This window comes from Sorex araneus, chromosome 4 (genome assembly GCF_027595985.1).
Source record: "Sorex araneus isolate mSorAra2 chromosome 4, mSorAra2.pri, whole genome shotgun sequence".
Taxonomy (NCBI): domain Eukaryota; kingdom Metazoa; phylum Chordata; class Mammalia; order Eulipotyphla; family Soricidae; genus Sorex; species Sorex araneus.
In genome coordinates, this window is record NC_073305.1 from 153,468,488 (window position 1) to 153,485,583 (window position 17,096).

General features: G+C 41.8%; 1 protein-coding gene and 1 pseudogene across 3 annotated transcripts in view; one reads left to right on the plus strand and one right to left on the minus strand.

Moving 5' to 3' along the window:
- Positions 1 to 9,861, minus strand: part of SOGA3 (SOGA family member 3) — a 45,295-nt gene extending 35,434 nt beyond the window's left edge. For 2 of the 3 annotated variants that reach the window (XM_055135752.1, XM_055135751.1), the window contains exons 1-4: positions 9,130 to 9,861; positions 5,756 to 6,983; positions 4,963 to 5,187; positions 3,458 to 3,616 (exon numbers count right to left, since the gene is read on the minus strand). In XM_055135752.1, coding sequence (XP_054991727.1) covers positions 3,458 to 3,616; positions 4,963 to 5,187; positions 5,756 to 6,886 — 1,515 coding nt within the window. In that variant the 5' untranslated portion in view covers positions 6,887 to 6,983; positions 9,130 to 9,861. The remainder of the gene's footprint in view (positions 1 to 3,457; positions 3,617 to 4,962; positions 5,188 to 5,755; positions 6,984 to 9,129) is intronic. The other variant, XM_055135750.1, reaches the window with a different exon arrangement.
- On the plus strand, positions 9,790 to 12,632 carry LOC129404369 (nucleolar protein 16-like; annotated as a pseudogene).
- The last annotated feature ends 4,464 nt before the right edge of the window (positions 12,633 to 17,096 follow it).

Genomic DNA, 17,096 nt, shown 5'->3' on the forward strand with positions numbered 1-17,096 from the left:
TTCTATTTAACATTTTGTAAATTTAGTTTGAAACAGTGTCTTTTCTTCATAGAAAAGTTGGCTTGGCTCTACATTCTTCATGTGGCTAACACTCATTGAGGATATGAACATGTTTTCATTTACCATCAAAGAGACCACTAACTGAAAAAGTCAAGGTCAGATAGTGTCAAGTCAAACTCCGAGCTCTTGGCCCACAAAGTGATAGGACGATTACTATTGCTACTTAGTTTTAGTACTTATCTTCTTGGCTGATAAATTACAAACTATACAGTATCATTTTAGTGAAAGATTTCTTATTTCTTAATTTATTTCAAACTACTATTTTTGCCACTTTTCTGATACCTTTGAAGAGCAACATCCAATGAATGATTAAGAATCTTTCTTGCCAGGGGCTGGAGTGATAGCACAGCGGGTAGGGCGTTTGCCTTGCACGCGGCCGACCCGGGTTCGATTCCCAGCATCCCATATGGTCCCCTGAGCACCGCCAGGGGTAATTCCTGAGTGCAGAGCCAGGAGTGACCCTTGTGCATCGCCAGGTGTGACCCAAAAAGCAAAAAAAAAAAAAAAAAAAGAATCTTTCTTGCCAGATTATTCTTTGATTTTCCTTGATATATTCAATTTTCCTTGATATAATTACTCACACATTTTTGGATACACACATTTGTTTTGGGGGTGTCATACCTAACAGTGCTCAGTGGCTGTTCCTGGCACAGTGCTCAGGAGACTATGCTATCACAGGAATGGAATAAAGCCTCCCCCTGCAAAGCATGTGTCTTGACCCTTTGTGCTATCATCCCATTATTTTCTTTTTTGATCTTCTACTCTTTATTCCTTCTTTTATATTCCTCTTTTCCCTACTACCACACCTTTTCTCAAATTTTAAATATTTTTATGACCCTCTTTTAATAAAGGATTTATTTTTAAAGCTGTCAGCCTGTTTCTCTATCTTTCTAATACTTCTATTATTGTACTCTAAACTCAAGGTTTGGATTTTGCTTTAATGACTCAGGAAAACATAAATTGCCTCTTCAGCCTGTAGAATATACCCACAGTGCTTGATGATGCAAAAGAGTTTTCCCAGTGCAGAGTTAAGAAGACTGGGGGAGGAAACAGTCATTAGGAAGAGTGAAGAAAAGCATTAAGGATTACGGAAATGCATCCTAACAATGATTCTCCTGGGGATAACTCCAGGTCTTAGTTCTCCTTCTTACTAGTCCTATTTTGAGAAGAAGAAATCCTTTCTCATTTGCCAATGGGAAGCCAGTCTATTTTCTACTTTCCTGGGCACAGGATGAAAATCAGAAAGCTCTAGGCTATTCTTATATACAACTTTTCAGAAAACCACTTAAAAAATTTGCATTGTGAAGAAACTTCACAAGATGTTTCTTTCTGCTATAACCAAGTGAAGTTTATTTTCTGTTCAATAATTTAAATTATAAATTCAAGAATATGGGAGGAGGCAAATGAGGTAGGGTCACAAAATGGTTCCTAACGAGACTAAATAAAAAATTTTCTCTGCCTATAAGAAACCATTTTTGTTGCTGTTCTTTTTTATTTTCCAAATGGAGACATTACTGGTGCCCGCTGGAGTAAATGGATGAACAACAGGATAACAGTGGTACAGTGAACTTTGGCACCATGCACAGCAGTCCACAGGGCTTACTCCTGGCTCTGTGCTCAGCAATCACTCCTGTAACAGCTGGAGGGACCATGTGGTGTTGGGGACTGAACTCAGGTCAGCCCCATGTAAAGCAAGTGCTCTACCCTTTGTACTATTACTCCAGCTTCTATAACTATTCTAAAGCTAAAAGTTTAGGTTTAATTCTCTCCCTATCCACATCACCACCACACTACCCACCACTCACCTCCCATTCACACATTGCAATTAAACTTCAAAAGCCATAAAAATGCAAACTTATGTAGAGCTACAGTCTTTACAGTCACTATGAGGTCATCAGGGTGAGTCTTAATCTAATATGACTAGTGTCTTTATAAGAAGAATAAATTTGGATATAGCTAACTACTGGGAGAATGTTATGTAAACATGAAGGTGGCCACCTACAAGTCAAAGAGAAATCCACAATAAATTCTTCTTTCATGGCCTTCAGAATCTGATCCTGCCAATACCCTGATGTTGCTGTTTAATGATAATATATGTGATTTCATGATCAAAGTCTTGAAATTTACAGGAGGTCACCCTGAGAATCATCATCAAAAAATTATATAATTGATTAGCTGAGGCAAATAGAAATTAAAGATCTAAATTATCCAGCTGAGTATTGGTAAGGCTATTATTCTCCATGTTTTTCTCCAGTGGCACTGTCACACTTAAATAATAACCGAGAACTAAAAGATGGCTTTGCCCTAATTTTCATGCAAAACTGTTTAAAATCAGAACATCACAAAATTAAACAAAATCACAGAAGTATTTGCTCCATGGAAATAGCTGTCTATGAAGTTATGACATATTATTAATCAAACTGTTACATTTTTGCTTCTAATGGTAGAAATAATTTTGTCCTATTTTAAAATAAGCATAGCAATAGAAGATGGCTCAATATCTCAGTTAGTTCATGAAATGATTAGTTTATTTAAATTCTGCCTATTTACATAGAGCGAAATGTGTATATATATTTGCTAATTCACAATATTTTTCATAGTTGCATTGTACGTTCTCAGGAAGTTTCCAAAATATGATTTTGTTCAAATTGCTATTAACCACAAAGCTAATTATTTAATAGACATTTTCTGTTTCTCTTCTCCAATTATTATTTTTTCTAATACTGATATTGTTCTTTCAGAGAATCAGAAAAAAACATGGTTGAAGTCTCAAATAGTTGAAATAGAAAAGAACTCTTACCTTCTATGCTAAAGAGTGAAGTTAAATATGGTAAAGTTACAAATAAATAGACTACCACTTAAAATACATAAAACTGTTTCAGGGCTATAATGTGATAGACATGGCTACTAGAAAATATCTTAAAGACTAGAACTGATAACATTCTAAACATAAAGCATTTGGGTATTTTTTATAAGACATATTAGATTGAATGACTTTTATGATCTCTTTTATCCTCAATATCAGTGGTTCTAAGAACTCAATAGTACTCTCACAGCACTAGATAGTCCCTCAAATAACACAGGGCATTTGTTCATCTCTTGGCAATCTTTATGCTTGACAGAGTGTAATTTACTTTGTTAATGTACATTTAAATGACACAGGATGAAAAATTAGTCACAGCTCATATACGCTAAGTTAGAGAAAGAGCTGAGGTTAGGAGTTTTAATTTGCCATTTGTTATCAGTACCAAATTATCCTTCAAGTATACTGGATAAGAAAATTAACTGATTCTCTAATCATAAAATACTGAATTGTTGTAACAATGATACTAATCCTTGGGATTATTTTCTGTAGAGCTAAAGATAGGTAGCACACATGAGACAATCAAGTACTAACCTCCTTCATTTTTTCCAGCTCATTCTGTAAAGCTTGTTTTGCGATCTCAACCTCTATGAGCTGTTGCCTCAATTTCTCATTTTCATCTTCCGTTGTTGTTCTCTTTTCTTCCACATTTTCCAGTTCATGGTGAAGCCTCACTGATACATCCTTTGCAACCTACATTAAAGCATGTTTATAACAGTAAAACATAATTAAAGATAATGCAATAAGTGAGTTATATTGATACTTAAGTCAATATTTTTCAGGGAGCATTCCAGATACTTTAAGTACAACCCATTGGTCCTCATAGATACCTTGAATTAGGTACTATTCCTAATTCTAGAAACCCTCAGTCACTAGAAGTGAAGAACACAAAATTATCAACCGTTAGAAATAAAACATTAGCAGTTTGGTGCAGTGGCTCAGGGCATAGGCTCTAGTTTTTATTCTGAGGAAGTCAGCCTGGCCACCTGCACCCCAAATTCAGGGTCTGTTCTAGGTACTTGACCTTTGTCAAAGGTTCAGCTTCTGCCCCTTAGGAGGAGACTATTATTAATCCTACCTGATACTTCGTTTTTATTCTTGTGACTAAATATGGCATGACAGCATGTGTAACAATGAAACACTTGCAACAGTGCTTCGTGTACAGTGAGCACTCAACAAACGTTAGGAAAAGGAAGAAATAACAATCGGACGGCTCTCATAAAATATCTCATTAGCTGTTTTTAAAACAAAAAGATCACAACTATATTCTGTTGACATTAATACAATTAAATTCTATTTATTCGGTAGTTCCAGACCATGACGACAATATCTGACTCATATTATCAATGATGGTGCTCCAAAGTCAAGGTGAAACTGAACTGACTTCCCCTGCCGGGAAAAACCTTTTTCAAGGTTGAAACGTCCCCTCTGAGGGATATGCTGAAGACGCAACTTCTCATGAGGATTCTCTCCTTACTTCCTTCTACTTTCACTTCTCCAAAAGGGGCATCAAAATTGGGCACATTTTCCTTTCAGGGAGTAAGTGGGTGGTGAATACAGAAAGAAAGGCCTCTGGGGAGCAGGAGAGGGGGGTATTTAAGGTGTGTGGGGGGGTGGGGATTTGCACTCCAATCTGATCTCAGCACTGTTCGCATTCTTCGCGTTCTCAACTGCACAGGAGGGGTCAGCGGACTTCACCTGGCCTTCTCCATCCAGCTCCAGGTTCTGGAGGGCAGATCAAGGCCAGAGCCTCGCTCGGCCACGCCCTTGTTTCCACCCTGTAAGGAGGGGCTTTCCTCCCACCATCCCCGCAAAGAGCCTTCCCTAACTCCCAGGAGAGGACCAGAATTCGCTCTTCCAACGCACACCAGACTCCGGAGACCCACTGGTCTCTTTTTATTTCCTGTCCCCCTTCCGGGACCCTGATCCGTTTTGGAGAGCTCTGCACCAGAGACTCTTTTCCAATATCGATGATTTTTTTTTAAGACCATTCCCCAACACCCTTCCCTGCCCCGCCCCAGCCGGTCGGGTCCGCAAACCTTGAGGTCCTGCTCCAGGCTGCGTAACAGCTCCCCGTCGATTTCCCCGGTCTGTGCGTAACGGAGCCGTTTGCGTTCGGCTTTGCGGAGGCGGTACTGCAGAATCCGGCAGTTTTTGTTGGCCCTCTCCAACTCGTGGCGCATTTCCTGCAGCTGACAGGCATCCTCCTCGAAGAAAGTGTCCCTCATTTCATCCATCTCGGTCCTGAGCTCATCGATCTCGTTCTGAGGCGGGGACAGGTAGTGGATCAAAATCAGTCTCCCCTCCAGCTCCACCGACATACACCGTCTACACCCCATCTCAAGTCCAAATGATCCCTTTTATTGGCCCCTTAGGCATAAAGCCGGAGGGGTCGGGCTTCAAGGAAGAAACTAGAAAAAAAAAATGGGGGAGGGGGCCTTCCTGAGGCCTACACTTGCCCTCTTACACTAAATCTCTTCCCGAAAATGTGGGCCAAATCATCATAATCATAATTCGGGAAATAAAAGGCAGAAGGAATTTGAACTAAAAAAAAAAAAAACACCTAACGCTGCTAATCTTTGGCTCTGTGTTAAATCCACAGAAGGCCTAGGCACCTAGGAATCCCCCCTCCCCCCGTCCCCGCCCCATCCCACCCCATCCCCTTTCGTTTTTCCCTTTCCTCCTCCCTTAGGATTCCTAAATGGTTAGCAGCCACTCCGTCCCGCGGGGACACGCCCTAATCCTTGGTGGCCACCGCCGCCCCTCCCCCACACCGCCCCTCGCTCCCCCTTACCACCCCCCCACCACCACCACCCCTTTCCCCAGCCTCACCTTGAGAGTCTCGTTCTCCTCCCGCAGCTTCTCCATCTCCTCCTGCATCTCTTCTTGCTCCTGGAGCGGCTGCGGGTTGGGCCGCGCGGCGGGGGGCGCCGCCGCCTGCAGGGCCCCGCCGCTCGCGCTGCCCTCGGCGCTCTGCTGGGGGCCCTCCGCGGCCGCCGCCATCGGAGAGGCCGCGGGGGTGGCCAGGGGCTCGCACACGGCCGGGGCGCCCGCGATCGGGGAGCTGCGGGTGCTGCCCCCTCCCCCGTTCTTCGTATGCATCTGAGCCGCCGCCGCCGCCGCCGCCGCCCGCTCTTTCTTGAGATGAAACTGGATGAGCTCAGACTGCAGACATCCTTCTTTCCAGTAGCCGCCGCCGCCGCCGCCGCCGCTGCCTCCGGGATTTCTGCTAGCGGAGCTGGGGGGTTTGGCCGCCGAGGAGGAAGGCGACGGGGAAGCCCCTTCCCCGGCGCTGCCGCCCCTCTGCTGCGCGCGGCCGCCTTTCCCTCGCCAGCCCCTGGGCGGCGGCGGCGGCTGCGGAGCGCCCCCCTCCTTCTCCCCCGAGCCGCTGCCGGCTCCTCCTCCTTCCCCCAGCCCTCCTCCTCCTCCTTCCCCGAGCGGAGGGGGTTCCCCGCGTTTCGCAGGCACGGGCTCTAGCTCTCGGGGCGCTTCCTCCGGGGCGCCGGGCTTTCTGCCGCCCCCGGGGGCCAGGGTGGCCGCGGGGCCCGTTTCAGCACCACCCGCGGCCGGGACAGCGCCCGCTGCGGCCCCTTTAGGCGCCGCGGGCACCGCCTTCTCGGCCCCGCCTCCGCGGGCGCTGGCCGCGGGCGTCGCGCGGCTCCCAGACTTGTTGCCCTGCAGCTGCTGCTGCTGCTGCTGCTGCGGGTGCTGCTGAAGCTGCTGCTGCTGCTGCTGCTGGAGCTGCTGCTGCCGGACAGAATTGAGTTTGGAGCCGGAGCCTATTGGCGACCGCGTGGCCGCGGCGGTCTGGCGAAGCGAACCGTCCCTCAGTCGAGCGGGCGACTGAGCACGTTGCTGCTTTCGGCTGCTGCCCTCCGGGTGTAGTCGCGCCTCGGTGGCCGCGGAGGAGGCGGAAGCTGGGGTTGCAGGAGGGGCAGCGCCCCCCGTCGGTGGCTGACTCATCGCGGGTCCTGGGAGGGCTCGACTCGGATTTTTAGAATGGATCAAGCTCAGATCATTTTTCTTCCCTCTTCAACGCCACCAAGTCTTCCTTTGTAATCTGGGATGGAAACAAAAGAAGGGGATCACGCAGCACGTCTGCACCATTCCAGACAAAGGGTGCTTGTCCTGTGCAAGAGAGGCCCTGGAAAATGAGATCTGGAAGGCGCATAATAGAAGCCTTGATTCAAAGTCATAGGAAGCCGCATTCTGATTTTGTCCAGAGAGGCGCTGTCTCTCTCTCTCTCTCTCTCTCTCTCTCTCTCTCTCTCTCTCTCTCTCTCTCTCTCTCTCTCTCTCTCTCTCTCTCTCTCTCTCCTCTCTCACCTCTGTAAACCGGTGATCTGAAAGCAGCTAAACCTAACATTCTCACGGCAGCAAGTTTTTTGCCAAGGGTGAGACTTTTTCAGAAAAGAGCTGATGAAAGGGAAAAAATTAAAAAAAAAAAAAAGATGGGACAAGAAGAATTTTCTAAAGATGCTTTCAGGATAGAGTTGTGAATACCCTCCCTCTCAAATTTGCATTCTAAGGCTTAGTTTGTAAAGTAAGTTTTACTTAATGAGCACTCCCACATGTTAATTAGAGGGAAAGGGTTGGGTTATGGGGTTATAGAGAAAATTTGCAAACACATAAGTAGCACTTTTCTTAACTAGCTCAGACTTTAATGTTCCTGGCTTGAGAAGTGCACATAATTCCCCTCAGCAAAAAAAAAAGAAAATTAAATATAAACTGGGGGATTTTGCATCACCTTTATTTATTTATTTTTTTAATGGATAGTTGTGTCACACCCAGCAGTACTTAGCAGCTTATCCTGGCCTTGCCTGGAGAAACATAGGGATTGAACTCACCTTTAGATTTTTTAAGTTACCTGTAATTTTGAGAAAGTACATGCTAAGGAATCATTCTTAGAGACTTTTCTTTTTCCTCTTTTGCAATGGAACTCTAAAAAAATACTTCTGGAAAAGTTTACTGGCTGATATGCATGATTTTTTTTTTTTGAGACCACACCCAGCAGTGCTCAAGGTTTACTCCTGGCTCTGTGTTCAGGGTTCATTCCTGCTGGGGTTGTGGTACCACGTTAGGTACTGGGGATCAAACCATGCTAAGCCACATGCAAAGCAAGCACCCTACTTTCTGTACTATAGCTCCAACCCTCATCTGCATAATTTTTAAAATAACAAATAGTAACTTTTTCTTCACTTACCCAAGTGTCATAGGTCTTATAAGCTATTTTGCTTTTAAATGTACATGCTATAAAGGAAATGTATTCTTTGTTAAACATGTTTTGACAAGTACATCAGAAACAATATTGTGCTTTCAAAATGCCTAGTTTTTCCACTGGAGTCAAATTCTGTGGCAGAATGCTCAGGAAGGCTGGTGGATTTCTGATACTAAGATCAAATTCTATTGTGTGTTTCTTTTCTAAGATACACTTGTCATTGGCTTTTAAAATCTGGAAAGTTCTGTGTTCTTCTATTCAAGTAACTAGTCAGGTCCTTTGTCATTAGAACAGCAATTTCTCTCTAAGCACTAAAAAGGACATGACTAGACAGAAAGTTCTACTTGAAAACTATTCTCCTAATCGGAAAGGTCATGCGTGCCAATTACTGTACTAGTATTATTTCGACTGTTTAATGATAGACAACATTCAATAATTCCTCATTTTATGAAGAACTGTTCTGGAAGTTTTTGTCTCCACCTTTCTTTTTCGGGGGTTGCCTTACAACTCACTTTGGAAAAGAAAAGTAAAAAAAAAAGAAAGAAAGCTGTAAGGAACAAATGTCAAGTTAATTTCTAGACATTTCCCAGAGTCTCAAGCTCCCTCCCAGTCTCCCGCAGTCCATCAACATGAGTGACACTAACATGGACCACAGAAGCAGTTCCATTGTCAATGAAATGCTATTTTTGTTTTGCAGTAGGTGAAATCACTCCCGAGCTTTGTTGCCACCAGAGGACGCTTAAATTAGGCCCCAGACAGCTCCAACCCTGGGAAAAGCTCGGTCCCACAATCAAAGGTACCTAAATGCTGTCAAGTGACTCTCGCTAAGGGTCCGGATGCCGTGTCTATTTCAAGGCTTGCCGGGTTGGAATCGCCAAGGAGCCCCGCACACTGAACCCAATACTTTTTCGTCTTAAATTTTATCAGCCCACTGCATCCTTCCCACCTCTCGTCCCCAACCCCTTAGAAATCCAGAAGAACCGCTCACTTCTCAGCAGAGGCGATGTTTCCAGGTGATGGAAACCAATCCTCACGGTCTTCCTGGGCTCTCCGGGTTTATTATTGTGTCTTTCGGAACCGAGGAAAGTTTTAACCTCGGTAGTATGCTGAGTTTTCGTGGCCGGACTAGTCTTTGGGCCCTTTTGTCCCGAGTTGCTCACCCACTCGATTTCCACAAACAATGGCGTTAAGGGGCGGACTGGATGTCTGTCTCCCGTGTCCCGGAGCAGGTGACTTCGACGCGGTCGGTGGCTAGGCTGGCGCTGCGCCTCCTCGGAGCTGACGACCAAGCGAGGTACCAAGCGGTGCCAGACGCTTCTCGGGAAGTGCACTGATATTCATGAGCTGACCTCGGGGGGCCTGGGCAGGGGAGAGGGTGGGAATGCAAGGGAGGACCGGGTAGAAGTAACCAAGGAGAGGCTACTTTGAGAAGGAATGAGAAGAAAGAGGGAGTGGGGGTGCCCCAGGACACACACACACAAAAAAAAGGTCAGAGCCACGCCCGAGATGGGAGATCTGTAGCAGCGCTCAAAGTCCTTTCGGGCAGTCGCATCTCCAGTCCTAGGCAGATGATTCCAAAGGCGCTTGAAATCCGATGCACCGTTTTTCTCTGCAAAGCTTTGTCCCGGACGCGATCGTTCTCCGCTAAATGAGCTTCTTTCTTTTACCAGGCGGGAGGGACTCCAAAGGCTGCCCTCCCGGCGTGACTGGCATCTCCCGATGCAGCAGCGAGGCGCTGCCCGGCGGCTGCCGGGAGTTCTCTTTGTTCGCTCACTTTAATTCTCAGTCGAGCTCTCCACGCGGTGCGCTCTCCCCACCCCCAGCCCAGGCGGAGTCATCAGACGTCGTTTCCCGGAGTAGATAATGGTTGCCAGATTCACCGTCCCGCAAACAAAGGGTTCTTGTGTTGCCACGACTAATTTAGTGCAAACCGAATAAATATCGGTTTACAGAGATCTATTGCGGAAGTATTTGCCCTCGGCACATTTTCTACTCCCCTTTGTTAAGTTTCAGCTTCCTCTGTGATTGCAAGGAACAATTGTTGGGGTCTACAGTCTATAGCAGTGCGTGTAGCTGAAAGCATCAAGAGAGTATTGATATAAGATACAGACTTAAAAGGAATTCGGGGGGGGGGGGAAGGAAGTAGAGTATGAGTCTTTAAAATGTACGTTACTTCCTGCTGTTCCACAACGATATTATTTTTTAAATCAGGCAGGAAAAATTATCTTTCCCTCCCAGTTTTAGAAGAAAATTTTATTTTATGGGGTGGGGGATAGAGGACAGTCTTTCTTCTGCTTAGAATTTCCTGTGAACAGACTAAAAGCAAACACTGGTTGTCAACGGGCATTTTTTAAAAAAAATTCTCTTTTATTAATATTGTAGTTCTGTAGGAAGAGAAGGAAGTCAATATAATGGAATGATTTTTGTGCTAACATTCATTTCAGTGTGAAAGATTTTGTTTTCCAAGTGTGACATCTTGCATTAGAACTGAAAATAAAAATTGTAGTTTGTACACAAGCACAATCATTGCAGCAAAACAAAGAAATATTAAAGCTCTGGTGATTTGTATCTTAAGTAACACATAAGTGAACTACAGTCTTACAACAAAACCATTTATGTAATTACCCAACTCCAAAACAAACATGAGGTGTACTTATTGGAAAGGCACTGCCCAAGGCTACTGTCCAAGGTGCTAGAGATGCGAAGATAAATAAAGATGTTCTCCTCTTCATTCCAGGGAAATTTATGAATAGTGGTGAAAATTGAAATAACTTTCATATAATTACTGAGTACCCTTAAAAGTTAGTCAGATTCTATAATGGATGCCTCAAGCCTTGACTATAATATGAGAAAACAAAGAAAACAGCTAAGCAAAACTATCCTCACAATTTGGATGTAGTATTAGGAAATTCGTCAGTATGTACCCAACTGGAGTTGTAATTTGTTTTTTAGAAATGTCAAGATCCACAGATCTTAAGTAACCAAAATATATTAAATGAATAATCTTTATTCATATTGGTCTTTTAAACAAACCAATGGTGTTATAAATACAGTCTAAGGATATAGAACACAGTTTATCCCACTTCTCTAAGAATTTAAATATCGTTCAGACACCTTTTGTTTTAATTTTTTTAAGTATGATTATTTCAATGTAATTAGTAACTAAAAATCAAAGAAAATCAATAATTAACTTTTATGCATGCTTTAATCAAATAGTTAATGTGCTTAAATATGTTATCTTAAACTTAGTATTATCCTATTTCAAGGTCAAATATTAATAAGAAGAACAGATAAGTAAATATAAAATAATTATAAACTCATGAAAATATGTAATAGAAACTTTTGAATATGAAATCCATTTATTTCTCTATTTGCTATTTAAAATATTTCTCCAATCAAGCTTCCCAAACTATTGTTATTCAGTAATTTTGTCAGAACTTAGAAAGGTCTCAGTATTTTCTTACTGTGTTTTGAGCCAGACAGGACAACTAACTTTTCAACATCTGTAGTAATAAATCAACACATCCTACAGCAGTGCAAAATGTGGTGCTTAGAGCAAGAGACGAAAGCTAAAAGAAAGTAAAATGGTAGAGCTAAAATCTGGCACACAGGAGACCCTAAATTTGAACCTACAAAGTCCCCACCCTTTCACTACTAACACAAGTATCACTAACATATGGCAACATGCCGCTGATCACAACATTTCAGGAAATGGCCCCAGGTCACAGAAATACAGAGCTTATAATTTCTATGTTGCTAGTCTCACTTATTATATGATGGTGCCTCAATTTACAAAACTATATAATTTACAAGTCCCTTTCACTTGGTTCAAAATAATGTAGTGAATAGTATTTTTCCTCTCAAAGCATGGAGCAATTGATTTTCAATTAAAAGTGTTAAAACAGAAGTTGTGCGGAGACAGGTGTGGGGTCTTGCATTACTTGGGTGTTGGTCCACGAGGTATCAAGGCCAAAGGAAAAACTCGGAGGCGGGGGTTCGCTTACCTTGTTCACCGGAAGTGCCTACACTGGAATGCTAGACTGAAGGCAGTACCCCGAATCGAGTGCTCCCACATCCAGCATGCCTAGGCCCATGGAAAATATATATGTGCTGCATAACCTGGCCGACAGGGGTTTGGTCACGGACCCCCAACAAAGCGATGCCCCTTCTGAAGCGAAAGGTGATGGCCATTGATGTGGACATAGGGGCGAGGCCGGCGGTATTGGTGCGGATGCCCCATGTTCCCAATACCTGGAGACTCTCCAAGGAAAGAGGACCCTTACTGTCACGGAACCTCCTCAAGTACGTACTTTCCATGGTGGAGAACCACAGCGAGAACTTCAAGGCCATGGCCCCGGGTGAGAACTAAGTAGAAGAACTAAGAAGAACCAGGATACTCCCAAACAGATTACTAGTAAGATCAATGTCAGCAAGTATTTCTACTCCCAGGAGTTGGGGGCTTTTCAGGAGTCTTGCAGAACACAAAGATAGAGTGAGATGGAGTCGGGAGGGCTTGGGGGTTGTTCCTAACCCCTGTTCTTCATTCCCTGCCTCAGACCATTCCTTCTACCCAGTTAGTAGTAGCAGCAGCAAGCCAGGATTTACAGCACGGAGGAAGTGTGGCTGTAGATGAGGCAAGCCAGACTCAGACAGACTCCAGCTGACACCTACCTATTCTCCCTCTGGGAGCACAGACTGTCTCTCAGAGGCTGTTGGAGACCCTTAGGAAAGCAGAAGCTGCTGTTTCCAGCGCAGTGGACACTTTGAAGACTGTGTGTACATAATAAACTCAGGCTCTGTTAAAATAAGGAAAAAGTTAAAACAAAAGCCATCCACCACCATCTCCAGGCCATTTACAATCTACTTCCACCCCACACTGGTCCTCATAACCCCAGTCCCATTGTTCAGAAATGCTGATTGATTTACTTATATATATATTTTTTCATCTCATTTTTGTATATTGTAAACATAGGTGATGTCATTCAGTATCTTTCTCCTTCTGATTTCAGTTTGTGTAGTTCACCAAATCCTTCCATATTGCTGCAAAATGCAGAATTTAATATTTTAATAGTTGAATGTTTTTATAATGTGTGAATATCATATTCTTTTCCCAGTCTCTATAACCTGCACTTTTATTGTTTCTGTATGGTTTTATAAATAATATCTACATCTCAGCTTTTATAAATAATGCTATAGTAACGTCAAGTGGTTCATATAACATTTCTATTTAATAATTCCATATTTGTGTATAGATGACCAGAAATGAAATTGTTAAGTTGCATGGCAGTTCTATTTTCCACTTTTTTTGAGAATGTTCCATATTATTTTCTAAAATAGTTTCACCAATTTGTATTTTCACCTACCAATGTACTTATGTTCTTTTCTTTCTACATTTTCATCAACACTTTTTGTTATTTATTTTAATATTAAACCATTCTCAAGGGTATTAAAAGATATTTCATTGTTGTTTTGATTTTTATTTCACCAAGAATAAGTAATGGCTAGCACTTTTTTTTTTGGCTTTTTGTGTGATGCACAGGGGTCACTCCTGGCTCTGCACTCAGGGGACCATATGGGATGCTGGGAATTGAACCCGGGTTGGCCTCGTGCAAGGCAAACACCCTATCTGCTGTACTATCACTTCAGCCTCATGGTTAGCATTTTAAATGCGTTTTTTGTCACTATATGTCTTTGGAAAACTGTTTTCTTATGTTTTCTAACAAGTTTTAAATTGAGTTATTTCCTTTTTTGTCGTTATTATATGTTTCCTTACACAATGTGTCAAAAAGCCACTTCTCAGGTTTATTACTTATAAGGACTTTTGTAACATTCAGTAGAGTTTGTTGTGTAGCTGAGTTTTATAGACACTAAATAAGTTATTTATAGTCATTCAATTTTATAATCAGAAGTTCATAGAGTCCTTTCCTCCAGAAATTCTGCTTAATATATGATTCTCTCCTTTTATGAGTTAAAACATGTACTTTCATATTTCTCATTTAATATGAGTTAAAACATGTACTTTCACTATTTGTATCCTAGAAAGATCTTTTTATGTATTCATGGAATATCGACATCTTCAGTAAAACTATTACTTAAAATTCCTTATAAAATTTTCTCTCTTCTTCAACTAGATATTTATATTGTAGTTGCATAGAATAAATATCTAACCAAGATCATAGATATATTGTATTTATAGTCTCTTTTTTTTTCCTCTATGGGTCACAGCTGGCAATGCACAGGGGTTACTTCTGGCTCTGCACTCAGGAATCACCCCTGGCGGTGTTCAGAGGACCATATGGGATACTGGGAATTGAACCCGGGTCAGCTGTGTACAAGAGAAACGCTCTACCTGCTGTACTATTGCTCCAGCCCCTATAGCCTCTTTATATTGTAAATTGTCTATATCTCTGTCTATCTGTCTATCTATCTATCTATCTATCTATCTATCTATCTATCTATCTATCTATCTATCTATGTATCTATCTATCTATGTGGTTTGGGGCCACACCCAGTGATGCTCAGGGCTTATTCCTGACTCTCCACTCAGGAATCATTCCTGGCAGACTGGAAAACTGACAAGCCAGGGATTTAACCCAGGTCTGCTATGTCTAAGACAAATATCCTACCTGCTGTACTCTCTCCAGACCCAATATTATATACAATATTTTAAAACAAGTCATTGTATTTAATATTTACTAGGAGTAATTTTAAAGATATTATGAAGACCCCACGAGGTTTTTTTAAAATAAAACCTATCAAAAGGTATATTAATCAACGAGCAATAAAATATTGGCCAATCATATACAGAGCAGATATGGACAGTACAAGAATGTATATTATTGCGCACAGCTGAGAGCACAGCTGGGTGGCCAAAACACAAAGCACAACATTGAGTAAGACAATCTGCTGAGAATTAAATCCATCTCAGTATGAACTTCATGCAACTAAGCACAAGACTACGGAACTATCAAACCCAAATCACATAAAGACAAGTTTGAGTGATAAAATACAGGAGTCAGTTATGGGAGAAAAAAAATATTCCTTAGAGTAAAAGATCTAAATGTTTCTGAGCATCTGAGCATTTCCCTAGCTGGTGTTTGAGTGGTCAGAGAGAGAGAGAGAGAGAGAGAGAGAGAGAGAGAGAGAGAGAGAGAGTGAGAGAGAGAGAGAGTATAAGGGTTAAGGTAATTGCCTTGCACTTGGTCAACAGTAGTTTACAGTTTGATTTGCAGCACTGCCAAGGATGATCCCTAGGCAAAGCCAAGGGCCAATTCTGAGCACTTCAGGTGTAGCTCAACTCCTCCCCTAAATCTTTTTTGGCTAGGAACAAAAAAAAAAAAGGAAGTGCTGCATTTGGCAATCAATAGACTGCCTATGTATCACAAAGTAAATGTAAAGTAGCAAGCAAATAATTTAAAGGCGTTTATTGTGATCTCAAAAGAACATTCAAAACAGAGCCATTTTAAATGGCCACAATAGCTGTGTCATACGTTTAGGTTTTAAGGATAGGAAAATGAGCCAGAATAAGTCACTAAACCAAGTTAAGGAGAATTCATTGGTAAATAGCAAGATTATATTTAGTAAATAATAACTGGCAACAAAGTAAGTTTTGATGCTACAATGTACTGCCAAACCAACCCTAAAAACTGTTTAATAACCAGGTTGCAAATCTGTTTCATTATAACAAGCTTAGATCAATTCTATCAAATATGTTCCTATTTAGATATTTAGAATATACTGATTTTCTTTTCTGAAACCAACATTTGGCATGCTTTCCCAATAAATGTTGCTTTCTTTATAGGTATTTTCCCTTAACTGTTTTTCTTTGAACTATTTTAATTTTCTTCCTTTGAGCTATTTTTAGCCTGACTTTTCCTCCTTTGTAATCACTATTAAAATCCAGAAAACTTTGATGTTACATTGGTCACATTATATATGAAAACGTACTTCCTAATATTTCACCACTCATATTCACTGTCCTTGTTAAACTTGTCTCTGTTTGCTTGTATATCTTTCCTCTTACTATTTCTGTACTTGGAATGCCCTCCTTCCTTTCCTATATCATCCTTATTTTAAGACTCAACCTAAGTTTCAAATATTTCTGTCATTCAACTTGGGCAAGTTATTCAAACTTCCTAAGCCAGACATTTTTTACTTACCCACTAATTAATTCATTTATCCATACACTTATTATATACTGCCAAGTTTATGATAAGTGCTTGCTAACTTTTGTGATATTGCTATATAATAGCAAAAATATGTCTTATCACACAGTGCATGGAACATGTGCTAACCATAACATAAGTGATGTTTGCCATATGCCTCCTATTATAAGCTGTCAATGTTATTATTTATATTTTAGAATTATTATTGCATTCATTTACACCAATTTTCACAATTCCTGGATTTCTATACAACCATAACTGATATTACACTCCATTAGGGTTGGAGATAGACCTCAACAGGGTAAGCACATGCCTTGCATTGGGAGACTTGGATTTGATCCCCTGCATTGCATGGACTTCCTAGCATTGTGAGGGGAGGAACTCTGGAGCTCCAAGCCATGAAGAGTCCCTAATTAACACCAGGCATTGCGGCCCCCAAACACAACAACACAAGGCAAAATAAAACAAAAGAAGCTTGCCTATCTTTGTATTGCTATATAATTGCTCAGCTTCGTGGCATGTATCTTAAAATAATATTCTCACTTCCCTTATTGTCTCCTTCAAGAGTTGGGCACATAAAGCTGGTCATTAAGGAAGCTGAATTGATTGGTAGACCTCTAGTAATGGAGAAAAGCTGATATTTTCAGATTCATCCTCTGATTTAAGAGAGTAATTTAGTCTGGCTCTGTGCCATTATTTTGACCTTTCCTGGTATATATGTGCAGTCACCAGCCACTTTTGTTCTCTGGAATACATTTTAGGTAATAATTTATGAATCATAGACTCCTTA